Source organism: Saimiri boliviensis, chromosome 14, assembly GCF_048565385.1.
Source record: "Saimiri boliviensis isolate mSaiBol1 chromosome 14, mSaiBol1.pri, whole genome shotgun sequence".
In the NCBI taxonomy this organism is placed as follows: Eukaryota; Metazoa; Chordata; class Mammalia; order Primates; family Cebidae; genus Saimiri; species Saimiri boliviensis.
In genome coordinates this window covers 3,610,458-3,629,587 of record NC_133462.1, presented here as the reverse complement: position 1 = coordinate 3,629,587, position 19,130 = coordinate 3,610,458, and the positions used below count along the sequence as shown (strand labels likewise).

General features: G+C 54.2%; 2 protein-coding genes across 4 annotated transcripts in view; both read right to left on the bottom strand.

The window, feature by feature from the left end:
* Positions 1 to 147: 147 nt before the first annotated feature.
* On the bottom strand, positions 148 to 14,061 carry TMEM86B (transmembrane protein 86B). Its single transcript, XM_003944674.4, has 3 exons — positions 13,052 to 14,061; positions 12,552 to 12,798; positions 148 to 11,946 (listed from the first exon to the last, which is right to left on the bottom strand). The coding sequence occupies exons 1-3, from the start codon at positions 13,100 to 13,102 to the stop codon at positions 11,564 to 11,566; spliced, it is 681 nt and encodes a 226-aa protein (XP_003944723.2). The 5' UTR covers positions 13,103 to 14,061; the 3' UTR covers positions 148 to 11,563.
* A 92-nt stretch (positions 14,062 to 14,153) lies between these two features.
* The window catches only part of PPP6R1 (protein phosphatase 6 regulatory subunit 1), a 30,241-nt gene continuing 25,264 nt past the window's right edge, over positions 14,154 to 19,130 (bottom strand). For 2 of the 3 annotated variants that reach the window (XM_003944675.4, XM_074385916.1), the window contains exons 18-24: positions 16,426 to 16,559; positions 16,156 to 16,336; positions 15,951 to 16,021; positions 15,766 to 15,847; positions 15,143 to 15,253; positions 14,987 to 15,058; positions 14,154 to 14,905 (exon numbers count right to left, since the gene is read on the bottom strand). In XM_003944675.4, coding sequence (XP_003944724.2) covers positions 14,902 to 14,905; positions 14,987 to 15,058; positions 15,143 to 15,253; positions 15,766 to 15,847; positions 15,951 to 16,021; positions 16,156 to 16,336; positions 16,426 to 16,559 — 655 coding nt within the window. In that variant the 3' untranslated portion in view covers positions 14,154 to 14,901. Of the gene's footprint in view, positions 14,906 to 14,982; positions 15,059 to 15,142; positions 15,254 to 15,765; positions 15,848 to 15,950; positions 16,022 to 16,155; positions 16,337 to 16,425; positions 16,560 to 19,130 lie in introns of those variants that run through there. The other variant, XM_074385917.1, reaches the window with a different exon arrangement.

The window sequence follows — 19,130 nt, the reverse complement described above, 5'->3', positions numbered from 1 at the left end:
TCTCGATCTCTTGACCTCGTGATCCACCTGCCTCGGCCTCCCAAAGTGCTGGGATTACAGGCTTGAGCCACCGCGCCAGGCCTTGCTCCTTTTTTTTTTTTTTTAAGACTTTTTTTTTTTTTTTTTTTTAAACAAAGTCTCGCTGTCACCCAGGCTGGAGTGCAGTGGCATGATCTCAGCTCACTGCAACCTCCACCTCCTGGGTTCAAGGGATTCTCCTGCCTCAGCCTCCTGAGTAGCTGGGATTACCAGCACCCACCACCACGCCAAGCTAATTTTTGTATTTTCAGTAGAGATGGGGTTTTGACATACTGGCCAGGCTGGTGCTAAACTGACCTCAAGTGATCTACCATCCTTGGCCTCCTAAAGTGCTTTCAAAGCCTTGATTCAAAATTATAACACAGTCCCACCCCCACTCCCACTGCTCAGAACCCAGGGAGCACTGGGTTTGGTAGATTCCTTCTTCCACACTCAGAGTAAGTTTTCTCAGTTCCATTCCCCAGAGGATGCTGACATGGGGCAGGGAAAGAATGCTTTGGTAGCTCAGGGAAAAGGACCATGGAGTACCTGCCTTTCACCCTTCCAGGACCCAAGGGTTATCCAGGATCCTAGTGACCTTCCTGCATTCATGGTCAGAAGCGAGGAGGCAAAAAGACCAGGAACCATAGGTCTTAGTCACCTCGCAGGCAGGAAGCATCCTACAGAGGCCAGCTCTGGGAGGCATGCTGGGCCACATCATTTCTGCCAGTGTCATGGAATAAGGAAGTATAGGATGGTGAGGAAGGCAGATTGTGGGGCTCCTCCCTACCATGCTCATCAGGGCATCCAGTTGAGGGATGAGGCTGTCCTAAAAGCTTTCCAGAACTCACACACGCGTGTGCCCACCACTCCCTTCCTTGATCAGGTCTCCATTTTACGTGTTTACTGATCTTCTGTTGTTACAGTCTGAACTAAGGGGTGAAACCACAGCAGAAAGCAAGGAAGGCTCGACCCCTGATCACAGAGGGAGAGGTGAACAGACAGCATTGGTTCTACCCCTTGGCAGCCCTTTCTGGGCCTCTAGGTTCAGGCAGCTCCCGGGATTGCTGTCCTCGGTGCTGAATCTGCATTTGTTGGGGGCGCACTGGACAAGTTTGTCATTGTCAGGGAAAACCCAGTTTCTCTTGACACTGAGGAGAGACCACGGCACAGCCCTTCTCAGTCCTCCAGTAACTCCGCACTCTGCAGGAAAACAAACAGAGAGATTCCCTACATCTGGTTCTATGAGAGAAGGGAAGGCTGGAGCAAGGGAGTGGGGGAAACCTCTGCAGTCCTCTCAGAAAGCAAACCCTTCTACACCTGCGATCCCATGCGGTTTAGCAGAGCCCTGAGTTAACCCTAGGCCATGGGCTGGGTGTGGTGGCTCACGCTTGTAATCCCAGCAGTTTGGGAGGTCAAGGCAGGTGACTCACGAGATCAGGAGTTCAAGACCAGCCTGGCCAACACAGTGAAACTCCATCTCTACTAAAAATACAAAAATTAGCTTGGCATGGTGGCACGTGCTGCAATCCCAGCTACTCGGGAGGCTGAGGCAGGAGAATAGCTTGAACCCAGGAGACAGAGGTTGCAGTGAGCTGAGATCATGCCATTGCACTCTAGCCTGGGTGGCAGAGCAAGACTCTGTCTAAAAAAAAAACAAAAACAAGCTGGGCGCAGTGGCTCAAGCCTGTAATCCCAGCACTTTGGGAGGCCGAGGTGGGTGGATCACGAGGTCAAGAGATTGAGACCATCCTGGTCAACATGGTGAAACCCCATCTCTACTAAAAATATATAACATTAGCTGGGCATGGTGGCACGCGCCTGTAATTGCAGCTACTCAGGAGGTTAAGGCAGGAGAATTGCCTGAACCCAGAAGGCGGAGGTTGTGGTGAGCCGAGATCGCGCCATTGCACTCAAGTCTGGGTAACAAGAGTGAAACTCAGTCTCAAAAAAACCAAAACAAAACAAAACAAAAAACTAGACTATGATGACATTTGGTGACACAAACATCTGACAAAAGAGCTGAACCCTTTATATTTTCAAAGACCTCCTACAAACCAACTAAGGAAGCAGAAGACCCAATTTTTTTAAATAGGCAATGGACTTGAAGAGACACTTTACCAAGAATAATATCAATATGGCCACACACACACACACACACACACCCCACACACACAAAAGGGAAGGTGTTCAACTTCATTAGTCATTATGGAAATTAAAACCACAAGGAAGTACCAGAACACCGCAACAGAAGAACTAAAACAAAAAAGACAAACAACCAACTATTTGCAAGAATATGGAGCAAATGAAACTTCCTGGCAGAACGGTAAATTGGTTAAGCTGCTTTGAGAAATGCTTTGTCAGTAACTACCAAAGCCATGTTGATGGTACCTGTATTCATAACATGGTATCTGTATTCATAACAGCCCCAAACTAGAAAGAATGAAATGTTCATGAAAGGAGGGATGAAACAACACATGGTAATATATTCACAGGATAAATACTACACAGCAATAAAAATAAAAACACACGGCCGGGCATGGTGACTCATGCCTGTAATCCCAGCACTTTGGGAGGCTGAGGCAGGCAGATCACAAAGTGAAGAAATTGAGACCATCCTGGCCAACATGGTGAAACCCCGTCTCTACTAAAAATACAAAAAAATTAACCTGGCGTGGTGGCACGCGCCTGTAACCCCAGCTACTCAGGAAGCTGAGGCAGGGAAATGGCTTGAACCTGGGTGGCAGAGGATGCCATGAGCCGAGATTGTGCCACTGCACTCCAGCCTGGGCAACAGAGCAAGACTCAGTCTCAAAAAATAAAAATGAGCCGGGCGCGGTGGCTCAAGCCTGTAATCCCAGCACTTTGGGAGGCCGAGGCGGGTGGATCACGAGGTCAAGAGATCGAGACCATCCAGGTCAACATGGTGAAACCCCGTCTCTACTAAAAATACAAAAAATTAGCTGGGCATGGTGGTGTGTGCCTGTAATCCCAGCTACTCAGGAGGCTGAGGCAGGAGAATTGCCTGAACCCGGGAGGCGGAGGTTGCGGCGAGCCAAGATCGCGCCATTGCACTCCAGCCTGGGTAACAAGAGCAAAACTCCGTCTCAAAAATAAATAAATAAATAAAAGTAAAAATGAAATAAAAACATACAACGTGGATCCACATTTTATCCACAATGTTTAGTGAAGAAAGCCAGACTCAAACAACTACAGACTGCATAGCTCCACTTAGAGAAGGTTCAAGAACAGACTAATTAATTTATGGTGATAAAGATCAGGAGTGGTCATTCTCGGGGCAGGGGGCTACAAACTGGAGGGGAGACTAGAGAACCTGCTAAGATGCAGAAAATATTCTATACATTGATTACTCTGTGTATACACAAAAACTATGTCATTGGGCCAGGTGCGGTGGCTCGTACCTGTAATCCCAGCACTTTGGGAGACTCAGGTGGGTGGATCATGAGGTCAGGAGTTTGAGAGCAGCCTGGCCAACATGGTGAAACACCGTCTCTACTAAAAATACAAAAATTAGCTGGGCTCAGTGGCAGGCGCCTGTAATCCCAGCTATTCCAGAAGCTGAAGCAGGAGAATTGCTTGAACCTGGGAGGCAGAGGTTGCAGTGAGCCAAGATCATGCCATTGCACTCCAGCCTGAGCAACAAGGCAAGACTCTATTTCAAAACTAAAACCAAAAAACAATTTCACTGATATGTATGATTTAAGATGCATTCCATTAAATGTAACTGAGCTTTATCTCAACAAACAAAGGGAAAAGAAAAAGGCTAGGATATGACTCCCAGCTCCTCTTCCCCTTAGGACATGGGAGTCATGGCTGCCAGGACAGTTCCTCTCAGGAATCCAGGGCTCCTTCCCCTTTCCCCATTCAGATCCCAGAATGAGGGTGTTGGCTCCCCACATTCCCAAGTCCTTTTACTCAAAGTTCCCAGACACTGACATGTTCTGGTCCGCTCTGGTTAAGGCTCTCCATGGAGCCAGCCACGTCTCGGAACAGACCATCAGTCACATCTATGTCCCGATAAATATTCTATTCCTGATTTGCTGCCCCAGCCTGAGACTGTGGAGCTGACTTCAAGAAGTGCAGCAGGGGCCAGGAGTGGTGGCTCACACCTGTAATCCCACCACTTTGGCAGGCCAAGGTGGGCGGATCACCTGCGGTCAAGAGTTTGAGCCCAGCCTGGCCAACATGGTGAAACTCCATCTTTCCTCAAAATACAAAAATTAGCTGGGCGTGGTGGTGTGCACCTGTAATCCCAGCTACTGGGGAGGCTGAGGCAGAAGAATCTCTTGAACCCAGGAGGCGGAGGCTGCAGTGATTGAAGATGGTGCCACTGCACTACAGCTTGGGTGACAGTGAGGCTTTATTTAAAAAAAAAAAAAAAAAAAAAAAAAAGGAGCATTTTAAAAAGACAAGGGGCTGGGTACAGTGGCTCATGCCAGTAATCCCAGTGTTTTGGGAGGCTGAGGTGGACAAACCGTTTGCGACCAGGAGTTCGAGACCAGCCTGGCCAACATGGAGAAACGCCATCTCTACTTTAAAAAAATACAAAAATTAACTGGGCATATTGGCGTATGCCTGTAATCCCAGCTATTCGGGAGGCAGAGGCGTGAGAATCACTTGAGCCAAGGAAGCAGAGGTTGCAATGAGCCGAGATTGCACCACTGCACTGCAGCCTGGGCAACAGAGTAAGGCTTCTTCTCAAGAAATAAAAACTTAACAGGCATGGTGGCTCACACCTGTAATCCCAGCACTTTGGGATGCGAAGGCAGGTGGATCATGAAGTCAAGAGATTGAGACCATCCTGGCCAACATAGTGAAACCCCATCTCTACTAAAACACAAAAATTAGCTGGGCGTGGTGGCAGGCGCCTATAGTCCCAGCTACTTGGAAGGCTGAGGCAGGAGAATTGCTTGAACCCGGGAGGCAGAGGTTGCAGTGAGCCGAGATCTCTGTCTCAAAAAAAAAATTTTTTTTTAATAAAATAAAGATAAGAACAAGGAAGTCTCTCTAAGGTCAAAGGACAGTGGATGTGTCTGAGCCACAGGCAGGCATCAGAAGTGGGTTAGGACCTCTTCAGGTGCACCCAATGCTTGGATGTGGGGACTGGCACCAGCTTCTCTGCCCTCCAACATCATGGCCAGCAGGGTTTTCCAAATACCTCTGTGTTCTGGGTTTAAGTCGGACTTGGAGTTCAGCAAGAGTCACTTGGATTAAAAGTCCCAACAGGCCATGGGGTCATACTATACGTATCACATCAACAGTGTGTGGCCGAGGCTCATGCGAGTTGTAGCTTTAGTGAGTGATTGTAGAACAGGTCTAACGGGTGGAAGATGAGCAGACACACCACCTACCAGGGCATCGGCACATCACTCTTCAGTATCCCTTGCCCTTCTTCCTTGGGAGGAGGAGCTTGAGTCAGATGCTACTGAGAACCATGTTCCTCTCTACCACTTGGATGTTTTCTTCCTTCTCTCCTTCCTCCCTCTCCCCATTACCAACCCCCTCGTAAAAAAAAAAAAAAAAAAATTTCTCAGTCAGGTGTGGTGGCTCACACCTGTAACCCCAACATTTTGGGAGGCTGAGATGAGTAGATCACTTGAGCTCACAACTTCAAGACCAGCCTAGTCAACACAGTGAGACCCCACGTCTACAAAAAAAATTAAGTAACAGGGCATGGTGGCAGGCATGTGTAGTCCCAACTACTTGAGAAGCTGAGGCAGGAAGATCACTGGAGCCCGGGAGTCTGAGACTGCAGTGAGTCATGATTGCTCTTCTGCACTCCAGCCTGGGGACAGAGACAGACTGTGCCTCTTGGGGGGGAAAAAAAAATTCCTACAACTCCCATGAGCATGACGACGCCATGTGGCTATAACTCATGGAGGCCCTGCCCCACAGACTGATGGGATTTGTAGTTCATCTGGCTCTGAACGCCACTGAACTCCACATCCAACCTTGACTCAAGTCTAACACGTTGGCTCATTATCCAGCTTGCCTGTGGACATCCAGAGGCTCTATGGGGAACTGGCTACTGCCTGTCTCTCTGCCCACACACTAAAGAGGTACCAGGTGCCAGGGTGGAGTTTGTCCACCACATAGTGAGTTTCCTTTGCCTTTGACACACTGGTCCCACTCATGTGCTGGTGTGGGCACTCTTTGGGGTGTCCACCCCTGGATGTCCAAAGCCAGCCGTGGAGGGCGATAAATCCCAGCCCCTTGCGGCCTTCCACTCAGGGTAATGGAGCTCTTCGTATGAGTTTTGCTCTGCAGACCTGTGACTTTGTTGGGAACTTAAGTCCAAGGCATAGAATTAGCCTTTCAACATCTTGAGCAGCAGATCCCCCCAAAAGCGCTATTCCCTAGATGCCCGAGAACGGGAGGGTGGGACGGGGATGCTGACTCCACCTCCCACTCACCTCCCACCATACTCAGCCTCAGCTCACCTGTGCACAGTGCCAGCACTTTCACACCTGGCCCACACAGCGAAGGTGGAGCGGGGCTTGGCTTTCAGCCTCAGTGGCGATTCTGGTGTCCTGCATGCTCTTGCTGTTCTCCAGGATGCCCGCCCGGTCCCGTTGCACAAAGCAGGTTTGGACTTGAGGGTCCTGGCCCTGGGGCGCTGTCTCCTTCAGGGTGATGGAGCTGGCAGTCCAAGTGACCATCTCCAGATTAGAGACTAGAAGTCAGAATGGGCTATGCACAGAGGCTCACACCTGTAATCCCAGGACTTTGGGAGGCCGAGGCAGCTGGATCACTTGAGGTCAGGAGCTCAAGACCAGCCTGGCCAACATGGTGAAACCCCATCTCTACTGAAAATACAAAAATGAGCCAGGCATGGTGGCATGTGCTTGGAGTCCCAGCTACTCAAGAGGCTGAGGCAGGAGAAAGTCTTGAACCCAGGAGGCGGAGGTTGCAGTGAGCTGAGATGGCGCCACTGCACTCCAGCCTTGGCAACAGAGACTCCATCTCAGAAAAAAATAAAATAGAAGTCAGAATGGGGCATCTATTTCAGGTTCTCTACATAGTACATGAGCCTTCTAGGCATCACTGAAAGTTGTTGCTAAGGAGGTATGCCCGTAGCAACAGAGTAGACCAGTCAAAGAGACATTTCAAGCCTGTTTGGGCCTCAGGAGCACAGCTCAAGCTGGCTAGGAGTGAGGCCTGGGCAGAACACACAGCCAGGCTAGACAGGATGCCCTGTCTTACGGACATACAAAGGGTCCAGCTGTCACCTCCAATGCCATTCCTTTCAGCCCACAAGATGAAGGTTTATGAGGTCCCGGATTTGAGGGCCTTGACGATGACCCCCACCTCTGCTACATTTCTGGTCCCATAGTCCCTGCCCACTGGACCCAGTAGGTGTGGGGTCTGGGCCCAGGGGAATGTACACCTTAGTGTGACAGAACTCAGGGTCAGAGCCTGTATCCTCAGATCCATTACCTGGCTAGGCAAGGAAAGGAAGGGCAGGGGTCAGGGTTCCTGCAGGATGGTTCTGAGTGGCCGTAAACTGACTCAGTCTGCTCTCACTTGCAGTTCTCAAGAATAACTGTAGGATGTGCTGGGAATGCGTAAGAAGGACTGGCCAGGCAGCCTGGCTCCGTTCCCGCCTGCCCTAGAAGCAGGACGCCCTTCAATGCTCGAGCCCACGGACTCGTTTCACCCAGAGCATAAAGCCCAGGACTGGATAATTTTGGGGGTCCTAGGCTGCCATACAAGTGAGGGACACACAGTTGTGACCCTATCCCCCCTAGGCCACTCTCCTAAGCCTTGGGGAACTAGCTCACAATGGACCCTTGCTCCCCATCTGTGAGTAACAAGCCCACTTTGTGTAACTTTTTGTGTGTGGCGCTCCACCTCACTGGACTCCGGCAAGTTAGTAACTAGTGCACGGTGAACCTGCTTCACAGACCACACCCCATAGTCCCTGGGCCTCCAGAGCAAAGGGAATCACCCCTCCTCCCCACAGCCCTGCTTGCTACGGAGGAATATATCCTATCAGTGGGGCCCAGAAGCCAGAGGCCTCCTACTCCCTAAGCCTGGGGTGCTGTCACCCCTCGCCCATGGCCTCTGTGAGTATCTGGCTGGGGCTGCTGGCCTCATGCTTATGGGCCCGCATGGTGGGGTACTGGGTCCCTGAAGCCAGGCTCTCCATGGGCACCCTGGCGTCTGAGGAGTCACTGGCCAGCAGAGCCAGGAGGTGCAGGTCTTGGGGTCTGGGCCTGCAGGGGCCTCAGGGTGAGGGAGCTGGTGGTCTGAGCCTGCATGACCAGGCTAGGGACTGGGTTAGGAATACCGAGAGTCTTTTGATGGTTTGTTTGTAGTTCTCATCATGAGACTAAAGTGCACAGCCTGGCACTTTCTGCAAATGTGCACACACACACACATACACACACACACACACACACACACACATACACAAACATTACTGGGCAGTGGACAGGTGGCCCCTTTTACCTGCAGACACGCTCAGGACGTCCCTGGGGCCACCTATTCCTTTCTCTCGACCCACACACAGAAGGTGTAGAGGGCCCCAGGCTGAAGCCCCTCCACCAGCCAGCAGTCTGACGTGCTTGTGTCTCTGCCGGCCATGCCCGCCCCATGGCACTGGACCCAGTGGAGGGAGGTCTGCAGGTCTGGGCCCTCGGGGCTGTCCAGCTCAGGGTGATGGAGCCGGAACCTCCACACTCAGGATTCTGTCTGCCTTGGGGGCCAAGACATGGGGAGAAGGCTCTGCAATGCGAAGGGAAGGGAATCCCACGGGTCTTCCTGGACGTGCAGGATGGAGGATGATGGGGTCACTAACCTGCTGTTGTGGCCTCTGCTGTGATCCAGAGGGCCTGGGGAGGGATCAGACAGGGAATCAGACCGAGGGATGGTCTGACCTGCAGAATCAGGACGAAGGCTGCTGAGTCCCACCCTGCCTCATCCCTACCAGCCACCCAGTCTGCAAGGGAAGAGGGACCTGGCGTTTTGCCACTTTCCCAGGTCTTGGTCTTGGCAGGGCTGGAAGGAGCCTGAGAGGGTTGTGCACAGCAGCTCGGGGAGTTCTGCTTTTGAGAAATGCAAATGACAGATCATGAGAAAGCAGACCTTTGAAAAGGGAGACAGGACACGGGGGCCAGAATCAGGGAGGGGGGACGGGATGCTAGGGCTGCTGGGAACCCACAGGAGAGCAGCACCCCATCACTCTGGACAGCCAACCCCACAAAGCTCAGGGACCCAAAGCCAGAGTGTTCCCCAAAACACCAGGGATTACAGGCCCAGCCCCTCCTCCCTCAGACCCAGGACTCCAGACCCCAGTCGCTCCTCCTTCAGACCTAGGAATCCAGAACCCAGCCCCTCCTCCCTCAGACTCAGGAGTCCAGACCCCCAGCCCCTCCTCCCTCAGACCCAAGAGTCCAGACCCAGCCCTCCTCCCTAGGACCCAGGAGTCCAGTCCCCAGCCCCTCCTCCCTCAGACCCAGAAGTCCAGACCCCAGCCCCTCCTCCCTCAGACCCAGGAGTCCAGTCCCCAGCCCCTCCTCCCTCAGACCCAGAAGTCCAGACCCCAGTCCCTCCTCCCTCAGACCCAGGAGTCCAGGCCCCCAGTCCCTCCTCCCTCAGACCCAGGAGTCCAGACTCCAGCCCCTCCTCCCTCAGACCCAGGAGTCCAGACTCCAGCCCCTCCTCCCTGGGACCCAGGAGTCCAGGCCCCCAGCCCCTCCTCCAGACTCCAGCCCCTCCTCCCCGGGACCCAGGGGTCTGAGTTGCCAGCTCCCTTCTCCCAGACTCAGGATTTCAGTCCCAGTCCCTCCTCTCTGGCGTCCACACTCATTAACAACACCAGGCACCCCAGGACCCCTCACGTCTGCAGGCGCCATGCAGCCCTGGAATCTGCACACCCAGACCCAGTACCTCCTGTTGCACTTCGCTGCAGAATTTCCTCTTTCCCTGCCTTTCATTAGGTCTGAGTGAGGAGGAAGGGAGGAGATGAGGAAGTAGAAGTTTCAAGCCTGAGTCCAATCGTTCACATCCTCCTCCTGCCTGACGCTTCCTCAGGGAAATCTCTCCTCAGCTTCTGGATCTCCTCACTCCAACTGTGGATTCCCATCCTCACTTTGATTCCTGGTCCCCGTCCTCCAGGCTCCCCACCTTCCCTTCCCACCTCTGTACCCTCACATCCGAGAGTCCCTAAATGCAGGTCACGGATGGAGAACTCGCGTCTCTGCTGTAAGAGTCCCTAACGCTGGCCATGGATGGAGAAGTCACCTCCCTGCTATATGAGTCACTAAAGGCACATCATGGATGTAGAAGTCAAGTAAGGTCTTGGAGAGCATCTTGGACCCTGTCAAGTCCTCAGATGCAGAATCTAAAGACGAGAGAGGGATAGCAGCTTGCCAAGGTCACATAGCCAAGACAAGGAACACACCTGGGTTCCTCCTTCCTGATTCCTCCCCCTTGTCACCCTCCCCTCCTCCAAGGCCCCTCATCCTTAAGCCTCCTACCCTTCTCCCCTGATACGCATGTGACTGTAGTAGGTTGCGTCCCCTAAACAGATATGTCCAAGTCCTAAGCCCAGGTGCCTATATAGGTGATGGTACTTAGAAACAGGGTCTCTGCAGACATAGTTAAGCATCTTGAGATGAAATCACCTGGGTTTAGGGTGGGCCCTAAATTCAGTGCCCCATGTCCCTAGAAGGACGAAAGACACAGAGGAGGCTGCCAGGTGAAGAGAGTCACATGAAGACAGCAGAGACACAGCTGCCACAGGCTGAGAGAAGCCAGCGATTCCTGGGAGCCTCCGGAAGCTGAGAGGGCAAGGACGGATTCTTCCCCAGAGCCTCAGGAGGGAGCAAGGGCCGGAAAACACCCTGATCTTGGACTTTGGGTCTCCAGAACTGCAGGAGAGCCCATTCCTCATTTCAAAGCATCTGGTTTGGGGTAATTTGTGATGGCAGCCCCAGGAAACAAACGCAGAGGCTCAACAGTCCTCTTGGCTAAGTTCTGCACAATCCTCACCTTTATCCCCTCGAATGCCCCCCACCAGAGAGCCAGGGAGGGTCCCACTGGGCACCAGGCCTGGTTCATGGGGAGTGACCAAGAGACATCCGCTGCCATGAGCCGAGACAGTTTATCACCAGGATCATCCGCATGCCTCTCCCACAATAACAGCAGCATCTACTTCCATGCCCTCTACTTAGACAACGAAAATGACTCAGAGCAGCAGGGAGGGGCTGGTAGACCGTGGGGCCCACAGCGAACTTGGAGGTGGGCTGGTGGCTGGGAGGGCCACGTGTGGGCCTGGCTGAGGAGCCGGGGATCTGGAGTCAGAACTGGGGGAAGGCAGCTGGAACCCAGCAGTAGACTCGGAATTCTGTGAATGGTCCTTAAACGTCTTCAGCCGGGAGCAGTGGCGGCAGGGCCTGCGCCTGCAGACAGGCATGAAGAAGCTTCGCTGCAAAGGGTGCTTCTCAGGCTGGGTTGGTCTGGGAGGCCCGAATCCTTGCGGGAGGAGAGGGCCTGGAAGCCGGCCCTTCAAGCTGCCTAGTCAGTCCGTCTTGGGCCCCGGGCTCCTGAGGGCTGACAGTGTGATGAGGAGCTGGGCAGTGTAGTAGGTGGTCATGATCACCAAGCGGGCGTGAGGCAGGGGCTGGGCGAAGGTGTCCCAGGCCAGCACACCATCAGAGAGTGTGAAGAGCAGCGCGCCCCAGCCGGCACTCCCACCCCAGGCCAGGCCACGCCACAGCATGGCCATCAGGATCAGCCCGTAGGCTGCCACGGGGAGGACCATATCCGGCTCGAGGTGCAGCAGCACGAGGATGAGGTAGGGGCCAGAGGACAGGAAGATGAGCAGCAGCAGGCCCAGCTGTGGGGGACAGAGGCCAAAGGCCCAGAGGTAGAGGAGGTGGGCTGTAGCAAAGGCAGCCATACCTGGGGAGAGGGGTAGGGTGCTGGTGAGGAAGGCTCATTCTGGTATCGCCCCGAGGTCACCTCTCAGGACCTAAGGGGAAGGATCGGCCCAAAGCACCAGCCCGCACCCTGGCTGAGCCTCCTTGCAGGCTTCCCCAAATGCAGTGTCATGTACTTGCTTTGCTCTGAACTGCCAGCAGGCCCCATGTGCTCTGGCCCACCAGCCACCCTGGCCCATTTGGCCACAAGCATCTGGCATGCCCCTGCCCTGGAGCCTCTGGACTTGCCCTTCGCCCTCACACAGGCACATGGCACCTTCTTCAGGTCTGCCCAAAAAACTTCCTCAGTGAAGCCTTCCTCAGCAACCCTGCTTCCAACTGCAGCACCTCCAGCCCAGGGTCCTCACTGTCCTCCACGCCGCCCCCAGCTACTGCCTTAACACCACCTGCCCACCAGCCCTCACTGGAACATGAGCTGCCTGGCTCACGGCTGCGCCCCCAATGCCTCTGACCACCAGAACTCCCACCAAAGCGCCCACCGGAGCCCTCTGCACTCCAAGCTCCCATCCAAATGCTGGGCCTCCCCGACATGGGCATCTGAAAGGCGTCATGGCAGCTTCCACTCACCATGGAGGAAGGCTTCAGGCCAGACGAGGCAGGCATCCCCAACAGCCGAGCATAGGAGGGCTCCCTGGAGGAGCTGGGTGTAGCCCCCACCTAGGGACACAACCCACAGGAACCCAGCAAGGCAGAAGATGGGCAGGCACTTGACCAGGGCAGCGACCCAGGACCGCTGATCCTCGGGAATCCAGAGGCAGAAGTACACGCAGCAGGAGAGGATGAAGGGAATCAGCCACTTGCAGACATCTAGGCACTTTGGGAAGCAGGGAGCTGCTGAGCTGAAGCCCAGCCCAGCCCCCGTTCTTGGGACTCAGATCTCCTGGCTCCTGTTCCACCCCCACCTGGGACCCCAGCTGTACAGGCTGGACTCATTCAGGGACCAGGCTGCCAGAAACCAGCTTCCCAGGACTCCAGCCAATTCAAGGACAGCACCTCCCAGAGCCCCCAGCTGCTGGGGTTCTGGAGCCCTATCCCCCAGCCCCAAGCATGGCTCCTAAGGCTCTCACCTGGGCTGAGCAGTGAGTCTTCAGGGTCAGCCCCACTTTGCCAGCATCCATGCTGGCCTGATACCCTCAGAGCAACCTAAACTGGGAGCGGGTGGCTCCAGGGGGTGGAGGGGAGGGCTCATGGTTACACGTTAACCCAATGAGCGTCCTGTGGACTCTGCAACTGATAACAGGGCCCGGGGAGATGTCGCCCTCACCCTGGGGATGGCCTTGCCTGGCACCTGCTGATAAGGCACTGTTGGCATCGGGGGTCCCTTGCCCTAGCCTGCTGGGACATGGCTTCCTCCTCCTGTCTGCTGGGGGGGTGAGGTCCCCAAATGCCCATCCCACTGTCCTGGGCCCAGACAATCACAAGAGATGGAGTGCAGAATTCCAACAGCCACCCCTTCGTGGGAAAGCTGGGGGAGGGGGCTGGCTGGCAGGAACACCCCTGGGAGGATGGGAAGGCGAGTCCCTCCTTCACGTGCTGGCCTAGCAGACCCTTCCCTGCCCCATGAAACCTTCCCTCACTCTGCTCAACCCTACCAGGCCCTCAGGGGCTCCACCACAAACACTTCCTCAGTGGGCTACAAGGAGGGGGCCCCCAAGAATGCAAGGAATAAGCACCCTCTCCTGCTACCTGAGCCAGCCCTAGGTGACCTCCAAACCAGCTGCCACCCCAGTGAGGCTGCTGTCCTCATGACCACCGGCCCACATGGTCCAGTGTAGCCGACACAGAGACTTCCTGGCACTGCTCCCCTGTGCCACTCGCTGTGCACCGGCCTACACTTCCACCTTCCGCCTGAGACTCAGACCTACTGGGCGCCAGTGCCCGGCCTCAATGCTGGGCTTGGTTACCAAAGGGGGATAGGAGCAGGAATTTGAGCCCCCGATGGTGGCTTCTATCCTCCACCCATGGCCCTGCCCACAGGTGGAGTAGGCCTGGCAGGAACCATCACAGCCAGTGCCTGGCCCAGCCTGTGGCCTCTGCAGCCACAGGACTCCCTCTGGCAGGACACGGTGTGGGGACAGACTGGGTTAGGAGTACCCCCAGCCACTGGGGTACAGGGATAAGACAGGCTGTCCACCTCGCATCCCAGAATATACGGTCTGACCAGCAGAATCGTAAACTGTCTTCCTTTATTTATATTTGCAATATGAAATAGAAGCTCGGCATGAACGCACACACACTCACACCAGCCTGGGAGGAAGGAGCTTGGACAAGGCCACTTGGCAACAGGGCTGGGACCCCAGACCCTCAGGTTCCCTGGGGGTGTTGCCGGGGAGGCCCCTGCTCCCCAGAGCCGGACTGGTCTGGTCGAAAGTGCAGGGTCTGGGCAAAGGCACGGCCCCCACTCGGGACCCTCTGGCACCCCCAGCCTCGCTGGGCCGTCCCCCATGGTGGACCTGAGCTGAAAGGCCGGGTGTGGGAATGGCCATCTGTGCCTGAGCATAGGACGGCTGGGCACATGGGCGGCAACCTTGGACCCCTACCACCAGCCCCCGCTGGGACAGGACGGGAAGCTGTGCTTCGGGAGCTGCCAGCCCAGCTCGGTGTTCTCACCTTCTCTCGCTCTCCTCCCTCTCTCTATATATAATATATAATAGACATTTCTCTCTCTCCATTCTCTCTATTTGACTTTCTTTATCTTTATTCTAGGAGGCAATGCTCCAAAACTTCTCTTCTCAGTGCAAATGGGGGTGGGTTGGGCCTGTCTCCCTGGCACCAGCCTCCTGGGGGTCCAAAGGAAAGAATGTGGGAGGGTCAGGGTGATGAGGGCAACGGGGGCCATCATGGGACCCGCCCTGCCCCCACCCTGGGAGATCCACGGGAGGACAGAAGATTTGGCAGCTGCTGCCACACCAGGCAGCTACCTGCAAACAGAGAGAGATGTCATGTGAGGGTCCAGCAGGCCCAACCCCACCTGCCCAGCCCCAGGCTACAGCCACACTCACTGGGAGCCCGGTGATGCAGGCCCTTCCGGGGCAGAGCCATTGGGCACTGGAGGAGGCGTGAGGGCCTGGGCACTGTCACGGGAGGGAGGGGATGTGCAGAGGTCACTTCCTGCCCGCCAGCCCCGCCCTGCCCCACCCCACTGCCCTGGTACTTACCTCTGGCTTTCGGGAAGCCCCAAGGGCTCTGGGCTCTTCTCCCCGACGGTGGTCTTCGGGGGCTGGTGGGCCCCGGAGGCTGGGACAGAGGTAGAGGGGTCTCTGGTTGCACTGTGGGTGAGAGGCAGGTGCGGCTGTCAGTGTCACCTGCCGACACCCTCACACCCATGCCAATTTCAGCTGGCTCACTGGGTGTCCACCACCTGCCCCACCAGAAGGGGCCTCCCGAGGACGCAGCTGGCTCAGCGTGGAGGGACTGCACAGCCCTGGGCAAGAGGACAAGCACCTCCCTTCATGTTCCTGTCCCTGTGGAGGAGGCGGTCGAGGCCGGCTGAGACAGCCCCAAGGGGTCTCCTGTATGCTCTGACCTTCTCAATCCTTCACACCCTCCAGGGAGCCTTTCCCAACCCTGGGTGCCCTGAGCATCTCAGGCTACTAAGAGAAGAACCAGACTGCAGAGTGCAGGGGGCTGGGGCATGACATGAGGCTGGGCCTGGGGTCCTGCAAAGGTGACCTGGAGCAGCTCAGGGACAAGACAAACCCAAGCCCACCTCACTGAGGAGGAGAAAAGACTTCTCCTGATACCAGCCCCTCCCCAGAGCAAGCCCCGCCTCGCTGCTCACCTGTCCGAGGAGTTGGGGGCAGAACGGATCCCGTGGAAGGTGGCCTGGAGGTCCCCGACGCTGACCAAGGCCTGGCAGGGGGCTGTGGGGGATGAGAGGTCTCAGCCGCAGCCTCCCGGCAAGCTCAGAGCCAGGCTGCTCTCTCTGCCCAGGGCCACGGGTGGGCAGGGCAAAGAGAGGCTCACCTGAGGGCTCCACGACTTTGCTGCCGTCCATGGCTTCCTGAGGTGCTGAGGGGTTTGTGGGGTCCTGAGACCTGGCAGGCAAGAGAGGCAGCCCAAGGGGGCAGCTAGGGTCAGCGCTCAGGCCTACAAGAGAACTGGGATGCCATGACCACCTCCCTGGCCTCAGGATACTGGCGCCATCCAGCCCGTCCCATCTGGTTCTCACCTGAGCTGCAGGGCATCATGAGCTGGAGGGCTGGCCAGGCTCTGGGTGAGGAAGCCCTGGGGCACAATGAGGGGCCCCTGTGGGGCTGGAGGCCCAGTGTGCAGCTCTTCCTCCCCGGAGACTCGGGGGCTGGTCAGGGCATCCGTAGGCACTGGGTCAAAGGTGGCTGTCCAGACGGGGCCTGGGGTAGAGGTAGGGGGGGAGCAGAGGGTGAGCTTGGCAGCAGGCCAACACCCTATGGACATCTGACCACACCGCCTGTTCATTCACCTGGAGGCTGAGGACCGGGGCTGGGGAAGGACAACGGGGTGGCCCCTCCACGGGCTGCACAGCCAATGCCCTCCTCGTCTTCCTCCTCCTCCTCCTCCTCTTCTTCGTCCTCACTGTCTGTGCTGCCTCCACTCCTGCCCCAGAAATCACCTCGTCAGTTAGCTGTGTGGGACAGACCAGCCAACAACCATCTGGTTCCCTGCAGCCCAGGATCAGCCCAAGGAGAGTGGGCTAGAGTGACCAGCAGGGAGCCTGGGGCATGACGACACCAGGAGAGGCTGGGAGAGGGAGTTCTGAGCCAACAGCAAGAACACGAGTGCGCAGGGACTGAATGCAGCTGGAAGGAGAGCATTCGTCCCCAATCATCCATGCAGGGTAGGCCCTGGGGAAGTGGGCTGAGCAGACAGATCCATTCAGCTGCTCTCGTCACCTCTTAGCCATCACCTCCCACTGTCACCACAGTGACAGGCCTTCCCACCAGCAGACCCATCCTCTGGACAGAAGGCTTCACACTACTCTCTCCGTCCAAACAGAAACTCCAGAAAGGTAGAGATGGCTGACTTTTGGTATCCTCAGCCTTGAAAACACCACCCGGCACCCATAGCTGCTCCAAAAATACCGGCTGAATGTTGACTAACACACACCTTGTGACCATGAAGAAAACCCAAGCAACCTATGTGTCGATCAGCTCGGGAAGGGGTAAGCAAAGTAACATTAAAATTAAGCTTTAACAATGAGGGTACATTCTGAAAAATGCATCATTAGGTGATCTCACTATTGTGTCAACATTCTAGAGTGCACTTAGACACACCTAGATCGTAGCGCCTACTACACACCCAGGCTCTATGGTATAGCCTATTGCTGCTGACTCCAGACTTGTAGAGCATGTTACAGTACTGAATACTATAGGTAACTATAAGTATCTAAACACAGGAAAGATACAGCAAAGAAACATCTTATGGGACCACGGGCCCATCGTTGGCGCAAATGCAGCGCAGGACTATATATTATGTCTAAAATGCTGATTACTTAACTGACTACTTTAACTGGAAAGTAATATATCTGTATATAGTTAAAAGTAAACTAAAATATTCAACAACCAAGGAATATAAGGGAAGCCCCTCAACCTAAGGCATATAGAAAACCCCACAACTAACAGCACACTTCCATGGTGAAAGGCCAAATGCTTCCCCCTAAGACCAGGAACAAAACAAGGATGCCTTCTTTTGCCACTTTTTTTTTTTTAGCCCCCACTATGTGGGAGGGGATTCCAGCAGAGAGCTGGAAATCCCGGCTCTTGCCACTTCTGTTCAACATTGTACTGAAGGCTAGCCAGGGCAACCAAGCAAGAAAATGAAATTGAAAGCATCCACATCTGAAAGGAAGAAAAATGATCTCTATTCATATGACATGATTCTGTACATAAAAAATCCTAAAGAATCTACTAAAACTATTACAATTCATAAATCAGTTCAGCAAGGTTGCAGGATACAAGATTAACATACAAAAATCTCTTGTATTTCATACACTTGTAACAATCTGAAAACAATTTCTAGAAAATTCCACCTACAACAGCATCAGAAAAAAGAAAACACTTAATAAATTTAACGAAAAAATACAAACTTCATGCTCTAAAATCTACAAAACATTGCTGAAACAAATTTTAAGACCTAAATAAAACGATATCCCATTTTCACAGATTAGAAGATGCAATCCCTTTAAGAACCTTAGCTGGCTTCTTGGATGAAATCGACAAGCTGATCCTAAAATTCATATGGAATCTCAAGAAACCCAAAATATTCAAAACAATCTTGAAAAAGAAGAACATGGGCCGGGCGCGGTGGCTCAAGCCTGTAATCCCAGCACTTTGGGAGGCCGAGGTGGGTGGATCATGAGGTCAAGAGATCGAGACCATCCTGGTCAACATGGTGAAACCCCGTCTCTACTAAAAATACAAAAAAATTAGCTGGGCATGGTGGCGCGTGCCTGTAATCCCAGCTACTCAGGAGGCTGAGGCAGGAGAATTGCCTGAACCCAGGAGGCGGAGGTTGCGGTGAGCCGAGATCTCGCCATTGCACTCCAGCCTGGGTAACAAGAGCGAAAACTCCGTCTCAAAAAAAAAAAGAAAAAAGAAAAAAGAAAAAGAAGAACATGGTTGGAAAGCTCAAACCTCCCATTTTGGTTTATTTCGAGACAAAATTTTGTTCTTGTTGCTCAGGCTGGAGTGCAATGGCATGATCTTGACTCCCTGCAACCTCTTCCTCCAGGGTTCAAGCGATTCTCCTGCCTCAGCCTCCCAAGTAGCTGGCATTACAGGTGTCCAACAACACACCCAGCTAATTTTTGTATTTTTAGTAGAGGCGGGGTTTCAACATATTGGTCAGGCTGGTCTCGAACTCCTGACCTCAGGTGATCCACCCGCCCTGGCCTCCCAAAGTGCTGGGACTACAGGCATGAGCCACCAAGCCTAGTAAAACTTCAATTTTCAAAACTTACTGTAAAGCAACAGCAACCAGACCAGCGTGGTACTGGATAAAGACAAACACAGAGACCGATGGACCAGAACACAGAGGGAAGAAACAAACTCTCACACATTTGGTCAAATGATTTCTTTTTTACACAGGTGCCAAGATGATTCACTGGAGAAGGGACAGGGTCTCCAACAACTGGTGCAGGAAAAACTGGTCATCTACATGTAAAGGGAC

What these genes read in the sequence shown, in the direction of transcription:
- TMEM86B (XM_003944674.4), bottom strand. Translation starts at nt 13,102, where the DNA reads ATGGATGCTGGCAAAGTGGGGCTGACCCTGAAGACTCACTGCTCAGCC. An exon ending in AGACTCACTGCTCAGCCCAG is followed by an intron (nt 12,799 to 13,051) that starts GTGAGAGCCTTA and finishes TGCTTCCCAAAG; the next exon opens with TGCCTAGATGTCTGCAAGTG. An exon ending in GCCTGAAGCCTTCCTCCATG is followed by an intron (nt 11,947 to 12,551) that starts GTGAGTGGAAGC and finishes CCCTCTCCCCAG; the next exon opens with GTATGGCTGCCTTTGCTACA.